An 8,835-nucleotide genomic window follows, 5' to 3' on the forward strand; every position below is an offset into this window, starting at 1 on the left:
GAGAAAAGGTTGTCAAATTAGTACCAACCTTTAGGATCCTTGACAAATTCCCAATGGATCCTACAAAGTTTTTAAACTTTCATTAAGATTAACAATTGATCTCCTACTAAGATTCTGAAATTATATTTTCATTAAGATCTTGAATCCCATGGTTGTCTAAACATAAAGCATATGAAACTCCATTATTGACATATAGTAAATTGATCCATTCATAATCTCTATAATTTAAATACACAAACTAAAAAATAAATAAATAAATAAATGTTCCTTAAAGTAACATTAATGAAAACCACAGACATACAAGAAGAAATCATATATGGATGAAATTATTATTATTTTTTATTTATACTATTAATTTTTAAACGCAAATTGATACATTTTATTAATTAAGTGACATTTACACGCAAATAAACTCAAACTCTTAAATTCTTATAGAAAAAGAGAAGTACTAACCATTCAATTAAAGAATGGTTTAATACTTTTAATTATTTGTTTAACATATATATATATATATATATATATATATATAAAACAAAATAAATATATTAAATTTTAAGAATCAAACTTGCGACTCAAGGAGAAACCTTGATGCGTCCTCGAATAATAATGGGAGGTTTTTCAGATTTAAACTCCCAAAGCTCAAAACTTCCATCTACAAAATTATAGTAGCTATCTTCTTCTCTTCATATCCGTCGCTCACATATGGGTATGACAACAGGTTGCTTAGAGAATTATTCACTGACTCCTGCGTGCATGTACTTATTTAAATTACATTTATTCGTTATTTGTAGTTGTTACATGTGTTATATGTATCCAAATTAAAACTGAATTAGGAAATACTTACTCGTTCACAAATTTTAATTTGTTCTTTTATTGGTAGATTTTCAAATTCTTTTTTGACTTTGATCTTGGCGGATAATCCGATTTTAACCTAATCATCTATGAAGTCGCTGCAAATCTCAATTTCGTTAATAAAATTAAAGCAAATAATGATAATATTTATATTTAGTAACTAAATTATTTTAATTAATTTAAAATTATAAAATAGATGAGAACAACTGACACTTTCTCTTAGCTGTATACTCGTACTATTGTTAAAAACTCACTTTTCATCACTGGAATCATCTGGAAGTGTCATAAGTCTTGCTATCCCACCGCATCTACTGTGTCCAATAATCAATATATTCTCTACCTAATATAATTAAATTCAATTAAAAAATATATTGGAATAAAAAAGAAATATGAAAATTCTTAAATTGTCAATACTAGACCTCAAGTGCCGTGACGGAAAACTCAATTATGGCACCAGAATTGGAGTATCTTGACTGTTCACCAGATCAAAACTTATGATTAACGAAATAATTTGATAAACTAAGGGACTAATTGGATATTAATTTTGATAATTGAGAAGGAAGGATTTAATTAATTTATATAATTAATTACCTTGTTAAACGGCGGAGCTAGGTTAGCAACGTTGCAGGCCAAGAAGGCTTCCCCAGGTTGAAAATCAAGGACATGCGAGGGACTTACACGTGAGTCTGAGCACGCAAAAACCAAAAACTGCAATAAAATGATTTCTATGAGTCAAGTTGACAGAGATCCGTTGTAGTCTAGTTGGTTAGGATACTCGGCTTTCACCCGAGCGACCCGGGTTCGAGACCCGGCAACGGAATCTTTTGTGAAAATTTTTATTTATCTTTTCAAATTTATTTATTTTTTGTTGACAATGACATAATATATACCAAATAGAGAGAATTGAACCAAAAATTCTTACCTTGGGGTGCTGAGCTTTCGCAAGTTCTTCGTACATTTCTGGATATTTGCTGCATATACATTATTCAATTGTTATATATATATATATATATATATGAAATGGGATAAGATTAATCAATGATTAGATGAGATGAAGTTAAATGCTTATCTATTAATTTTAATAGAAGAATATCGAAAAAGTAGACACGTCACTGTCCTGGATGCACTATACACACACACACACACACACAGGTGGTATATACATATATGTGTGTGTACGAATCGTACTCAAATTTGCAGGCCTTGAAGTGAAGAAAGCCATCAATAATCCTTTTGACAGTTGGGCTGCAATGACAAGGCTCGCTCTTTTCTGTATGATCAGCAATCAGCTTCTCAATTTTGGCCTTCAAATCTTCCTCTACCCTTTCATTCTCGCTGCAAATCACAGAACGTCATACTTTGAAGTTTCAGCCACAAAAATATATATGTACTTACACACACGCACACACACACACACACATATATATATATATATATTCATTAATGTACTGATATTTTATAAATGAAAATTAACCCAAAAAGAAAAATAAATACAGACATTTTTTTTCTCATAGTAGTGAAACAAACCAGAGGAGAAGCTTTTGAAGCTTATCAATGATAATTTCCGATGAAGATGACTGCCCAGCCATGTATACGTACGTACGTACGTAGCACGTTCTTTCTACAAGTTCAGCCAACATTCATATTCATTTATAAATTAGGAATACGAAAAATAAAACTTTTTTCTCATATAAATTTTTGATTTCCTATATTTTAAACAAATATTACTTGTATATGTAAATGATTATATCGCTAGAGATAAAGTATGAGGCAGATACGTTTATTACACCTCTCCAAGCACTAAAAATATAAATATTTATACTTGTCAACTATGTGAAGTAAGTGAAAAATTATTAAATTCATATTAGCTGCATGCATACATACTCATTATAGATTTATAAATTTCTATTCCCACTCTGTCCTCCACTGATAATGGATTTGTATCCGTTATATTCGAAACAAATTGTGTTAAAGACATGAGAAAGAAAGAGATCACTTGAACCCACAAGTGTGAAAGAAAATGTGGGTCGCGTTTCTTGAATGGAATCACATGTTCACAATTATGTATACGTTATACATCTAATAGTCACTTTCTATTTGAAGTCTCTACAATACTATTCCTTCACCCCATTAGAATTTCCAACAAACAACCAGAAGAAAAAACTGACAGTGACAAAAATCTAAAAAACTTGAGTATCCAAGTTTGATACCTATATATACAGTTTTGGATATATATATCTATATGTTATGATGCAACAGACATGTTTCTTGATGGCGAACTTATTTTGAAAAGAGATTTTGATCAAAATAAAGGAAAGAAAGAGGACGGAATAAAACCAAAACAGAAATGCTAGAGGTGTAGTGTTTTATATATATATATATATATATATGTGTGTGTGTATACGTACCTATTATTTGTTTTGGAGAAGATAGTTGAAGGTAAGTTGGTATTTATAGGCAAGATGAAGGTGGTACGAGCGTGCAATTACAAAATTATTCATCACGAGAAAAATGCTATTTCAATTTTTGTCATGTCAAGGCTCTATCAAAACGACTTCAAACGAGGAAAATGCTCTTCATACTTTTCTCCTATAAAGACTTTACTGTACTATACGTGAAAAACGCTCTTGTTATCTCTTTTGTCGTTTCAAGGCTTCACTGTCACCAAAACGACTTCAAACTCTTTTTACGTCCAAATTCAATGCAAGCCTATGCACATGACAAAGTGCTGATTGGATTTTTTTTTTTTTTTATTATTAATCTCAATTTTAAAAAAAATTATATAATTATTTTCAAACATAATTTTTTTATAATCTACTTATTACACAAAGACACACTTCAGAACTCTTAATCTACTGGGAAAAAAAATACACCATTTGATCACATCCTAAAAATATTTTTAACATTTAATTAAAACTAAGATAATATGAACGTTATAATCTACTTTATAAATAGTTTTTCAATTCTTAGTTATAATCACTCAAGTTTGAGATAATAAAAGTACAAAATTATTTTTAACTAGTGAGGTGTTTTCAACCTTCTCGTTGAACAATGAATTTGATCAACTTATCAATGTATACTTGTTAATTCTTTTTAATTTTTTCTAATTCTTTTTAATTTTTTAATTATCTTAGTTCCTATCACTTTATTAATAGCATATTAAGTAGGGAGAGTATTAGAATTTAAGTCTTTGTGTAACACCCATTAATTTTATTATTATTAATTTTTTAATTTATTTTATTTAGTTTATTTTGTAATTATTGAAATTTTAATTGATTAATTTAATTTAATTTAATTTAATTTAATAAAAATAAAAATAATGATAATGATAAAATTGGGTAAAAATATTATTTGGATTTAATTAAAATTGATTTTGGGAAAAAGGGGTGAAATTTTGGATTCTGGGGGTATTTTTGAAAAGAAAATCGGAAACCGGGGATCAAAACATAATTTAGAAAAGTTACGCCACGTCAGCACCACGTCAGCAGCCACGTCAGCGGCCCGGTCAGCAGCCCCGGCCAACCAGGACGCGCCGCGTAGCAAGGACACGCTGGCCAGGGGACGGGCCACGGGGGCGATCCGCGTACGCGCGATCGGACGGCCCAGATCCGTTCCCGCGCGCACAGACGACCCATATCAAACGTGCCCAGATTCACGCGCGCGGACGGCCCAGATTCACGCGCGCGGACGGCCCAGATTCAATCAGGCACGGACGGCCCAGATTGCATCGCGATGAACAGCCCAGATTTAATCCCAATTAAATCGCGATCGAACCGCCCAGATTCAATCTTGATGGACGGTCAAGATTAAAAGGCGAAGGGTATAAATACCCTCACCCACACCTGACCAAAGAAACCCTAGCCGCCAGTGCTCGTCAGAGAAGAAGAACCAGTCGCCGGAGGAGCCGGCCAACAACCCAAGAGCCCTCGGTGGGCCAAAAAATCACGAAAAACCGAGACTTACAGACGGCGGAGCTCTTGGGTGCGGCGGCTTCTCTGGCGCGAGTCGCGGTTTGATGTTTTGTTTCGGTCAACCTGTAGAGAAAATGACAGTGATCACAGTGGTATAAAAATTGCATCAAACGGGAACCGGAAAGGACCTCATCGGAGACAAAAACTAAAGGAAGCCGTGGCGGTGACGCTGGACTTCGGCGGTGTTTTCCGGCCGATTGGCCGGTGGTTTGGCTCCGATCTGGCCATAGGCGGATTTAGATTTGAAAAATGAGCCAAGGGGAGAAAATTTACCTCGTTTGGTGGTCGGAAAACCCTTCGGTGCGGTGGCAGGTGGCGGCGGCCGGCTCCTCCGGCGACTGGTTCTTCTTCTCCGGCAAGGCACTGGCGGTTAGTGTTTGGGCTCGGGTGTGGGTGAGGTTATTTATAACATTTCCCTTTTAATCTCAGCCGTCCATCACGATTTAATCTGGGCCGTCCGATCGCGATTAAAATGAAAATAAATCTGGGTCGTCCATCGCGATGCGATCTGAGCCCTCCATGCGTGATTCAATCTGGACCGTCCGCACGCGTGAGATCTAGACCATTCGATCGCGTGCACGCGAATCGCTCACGTAGCTCTGTCCGTGTGGTCTCCCGCGTCAGCTTCCTTGCCACGCGGCGTGTTCTGGTTGGCCGGGGCCGCTGACTGGGCTGCTAACGTGGCTGCTGACGTGGCACAACTTTTATAAATTGCGTTTTGACCCCCGATTTTCGATTTTCTTTTCAAAAATACCCCCAGAATCTAAATTTTCACACCTTTTTCCCAAAATCAATTTCAATTAAATCGCAAAAATAATTTTACCTTATTTTATCATTATTATTATTTTTATTTTCATTAAATTAAATTAAAACCTTATAAATTAAATATATAACAAAATTAAACTAAAATTCTAATATATATTAAAATAAATAAATAAAAAAATAAAAATAAAAATAATAAATTGGGTGTTACAATATTACCATGATAAGTTGACCCATCATAGGAGAGAGAACAAAAAGGTTACAACAAGCCCTTCAACTTTTTATCCAGAAATGGATCAGTGAGGAAGATGGATTTAGATCAAGTGAAAAAGCCCAAGAGAAGAAGAAAATAAGTCCATTAACCTAAATGTATAATGGTCCCTTCAATTCAATTCAAGTGGAAGAGGGAATTAAGTAAGAAAAGGCAAGGGAATTTGATCATAAAGGAAAAATCTTCCAAACCATGAAAATGAAAAAGTTCCCATGGGATTTTCTTTCCTAAAATTATAAAGTTATTTTCGGCTACTGAAGTGTCTTCAACCTTCTCATTGAATAAAGAATGGGATCAACTTATGAAATTATATTTGTGATGTTTTTCTAATTCTTTTTTATTTTTCTGATTACATCAGTTCTTATCATTTTATTGATGGCGGGTTAAGTAGAAATTGTTTATTAAGATTTAAGTATTTGATGCTTTATTAGTATTGTGTGAGTTCTGAATTACTCTATTGATCTTGGGTTTCACATCGATAGTTTAGGTATCATCTAGAATCTTAAGTTCAATACTAACTCTCACGGTTATCTGAACATAAAGCACATGAAACTCCATTGTTGGCATATGGCAACTTCATCCATTCATAAACTATGTAATTTAAAAAAAAAAATGCAAACTACAAAAAATAATCATAACTTAAAATAACATTACTAAAAGCTAGAGACATACAAGAGCAAATCATATATGGGTGGAATCACTTTACGTTATTTATACAATTAATTTTTTTAATACAAATTCACACATTTCATTAAGTGACATGTACATATTAATAATGTTACAATGTCGTAAAAAGAATACAGGAGAACACACAGATCAACTCAAACTCACAACTTTTTATAAAGAGATGGAAGTACCAACCATTCTGTCAAAAGATTGTTTGATACTATTAATTATTTGTTTAAAACATATATAAATGAAACACCCTCATTATAAATATGACAAAGTTAATTAAGCAATATTAATCTTAATAATGAATTTGTGGCTCAAGGAGAAACTTTGATGCATCCTCCTACGATAATGGGAGGCATTTTAGATCTGAACTCCCAAAGCTCAAAATGTCCATCTTCAAAATCATAATAGCCACCCCATAAAGCTATTTTCTTCCTTTTATATCCGTTGCTCACTAAAGGATATGATAACAGGTTGCACAGAGAATTATTCACCGACTCCTGCGTGCAAACACTTACTAAAATTATATTTATACATTTGTAGTTATCAACTATGTGATATAAACATATATATGTATATATCTAATTAAAGTTGAATTAAGAAGACTTACTCGTTCGCAAATTTTAATTTGTTCTTCTTTTGGCAGATCTCCAAATTCTTTTTCGACTTTGGTCTTAGCAGGTAATGCGATTTTAACCCAGTCATCTAAGAAGTCACTATAAATCTCGATTCCATTAATGGAATTAAAAAAATAATGAGAATATTTATACGTAGTAATTAAATTATTCTAGTTAATTTAAAATTATAAAATAGTTTTGAAAAAGTTATGTGACAAAAATGGATGAAAATTATGTGATAAAACAACTTACTTTTGATGAGTAGAGTCATCCGGAAGATTCATGAGTCTATCTATCCCACCGCATTTTCTGTGTCCAATAATCAGAATGTTCTCTACCTGACAAAATTAAATTACATATAACTAAATACAAAGAGAAAAATATTAAATAAAAGAAAAATGAATGTTCTTAGTTGACCTTAAGTACTGTGAGAGCATATTCAATTACTGCACCAACACTGGAGTATCTTAACTGTTCACCAGATCAAAAAAATATATAAGGGTTTACGATTAACGAAATAATTTGATAATTGAGAAGGAAGGATTTAATTAATTTATATAATTAATAACCACCTCGTTAAATGGCGGAACTATGCCAGAAATGTTGCGGGCCATGAAGGCTTCCCCAGGTTGAAAATCAAGAACATGGGAGGGGCTTACTCGTGAGTCGGAGCAAGTGAAAATCAAAAACTGGAAAATTAATATATATATATATTTTCAGATGTCTTTTTTGCTGACAATGTCATAATATATTACCAAATAGAGATTATTGAACCGGAAATACATACCCTGGGGTCCTGAGCTTTTGCAAGTGGTTCGAAAATTTCTGGATGTTTGCTGCATATACATTATTCAAAGTAATATATATACATATATGTATATATGTATATACATGTATAAATGTTTGCTTGTTAATCAATAGACGAATTTTGAAAAAGTTAAAACGACACTCTATATATTTACATATATATATATATATATATATATAGTATGTATGAATCGTACTCAAATTTGCAGGCCTTGAAGTGAAGAAAGCCATCAATAATCCTTTTGACAGGTGGGCTGCAATGACAAGGCTCTCTCTTTTCTGCGTGATCAGCAATCAGCTTCTCAATTTTGGCCTTCACATATTCCTCTATCCTTTCATTCTCACTGCAAATCAAACAACCTCATACTTTGAAGTTTCAGCCACAACCCAGATTGCAAAATATATATGTGTATATATGTGCATTAATGTACTGATTGTTAAGATATATTATATATAAAGAGACCGTAACATATAATAAAGGGGTTTGTATGATCATGAGAAACAAAAGTAGGTTTGAATATTTCCTAGAGATATATAAATACATATATTAAAAGTATTAGATTAATGTTTGCTTGAATCTATGCTGATACTATTTCGATTTAATCTAGTTCGGATTAAATTTATTTTTTTTAAAAAAAATATTTATAGTTAAAAATCAATTAATCCAAAAAAGAAGAGAAAATTACATTCCATATTTCTCATATAAATTAGCAGTGAAACAAACCTGAGGAGAAGCTTCTGAAGCTCATCAATGATAATTTCAGACGAAGATGATTGGGCAGCCATGCGTGTATGTATATGTACGTATATAGCACGTTTCCTCCTCCTACATATTCATTTATAAATCAATCAGAAACACACAAAAATAAATTTTTTTTTCTCT

The 8,835-nt window shown here is 32.7% G+C and overlaps 2 protein-coding genes and 1 non-coding gene across 3 annotated transcripts; 1 reads left to right on the top strand and 2 right to left on the bottom strand.

Moving 5' to 3' along the window:
• Positions 1–511: 511 nt before the first annotated feature.
• Positions 512–2,632, bottom strand: LOC110817134 (carbonic anhydrase-like). Its single transcript, XM_022045549.2, has 8 exons — positions 2,380–2,632; positions 2,041–2,187; positions 1,775–1,823; positions 1,444–1,560; positions 1,272–1,325; positions 1,107–1,192; positions 845–950; positions 512–745 (listed from the first exon to the last, which is right to left on the bottom strand). Exons 1-7 carry the CDS (start codon positions 2,490–2,492, stop codon positions 932–934), a joined length of 585 nt encoding a protein of 194 aa, XP_021901241.2. The 5' UTR covers positions 2,493–2,632; the 3' UTR covers positions 512–745; positions 845–931.
• TRNAE-UUC (transfer RNA glutamic acid (anticodon UUC)) lies at positions 1,600–1,672 on the top strand. Its single transcript has one exon. It is a non-coding gene; the product is annotated as a tRNA-Glu (tRNA).
• A 3,912-nt stretch (positions 2,633–6,544) lies between the features above and the next one.
• LOC110817127 (carbonic anhydrase 2-like) lies at positions 6,545–8,835 on the bottom strand. The gene is made up of 8 exons (XM_022045538.2): positions 8,677–8,835; positions 8,150–8,296; positions 7,933–7,981; positions 7,718–7,834; positions 7,563–7,616; positions 7,398–7,483; positions 7,139–7,244; positions 6,545–7,028 (listed from the first exon to the last, which is right to left on the bottom strand). Exons 1-8 carry the CDS (start codon positions 8,736–8,738, stop codon positions 6,843–6,845), a joined length of 807 nt encoding a protein of 268 aa, XP_021901230.1. The 5' UTR covers positions 8,739–8,835; the 3' UTR covers positions 6,545–6,842.

The sequence above is a fragment of the Carica papaya genome, chromosome 9 (assembly GCF_054855325.1).
Source record: "Carica papaya isolate Zhongbai chromosome 9, ASM5485532v1, whole genome shotgun sequence".
NCBI classification, from domain to species: Eukaryota; Viridiplantae; Streptophyta; class Magnoliopsida; order Brassicales; family Caricaceae; genus Carica; species Carica papaya.

Bases quoted from the DNA above. Each gene is read 5' to 3' on its own strand.
- LOC110817127 (XM_022045538.2), bottom strand. From the start codon at position 8,738: ATGGCTGCCCAATCATCTTCGTCTGAAATTATCATTGATGAGCTTCAG. The intron at 7,835-7,932 runs GTATGTATTTCC...TTAATTTTCCAG, and splicing joins CAAAAGCTCAGGACCCCAGG to TTTTTGATTTTCACTTGCTC. The intron at 7,245-7,397 runs GTAAGTTGTTTT...CGAGATTTATAG, and splicing joins GATGACTCTACTCATCAAAA to TGACTTCTTAGATGACTGGG.
- LOC110817134 (XM_022045549.2), bottom strand. From the start codon at position 2,492: ATGTTGGCTGAACTTGTAGAAAGAACGTGCTACGTACGTACGTACGTA. The intron at 2,188-2,379 runs GTTTGTTTCACT...TGTGATTTGCAG, and splicing joins CTTCAAAAGCTTCTCCTCTG to CGAGAATGAAAGGGTAGAGG. The intron at 1,824-2,040 runs GTACGATTCGTA...ATGTATATGCAG, and splicing joins TTCAAGGCCTGCAAATTTGA to CAAATATCCAGAAATGTACG.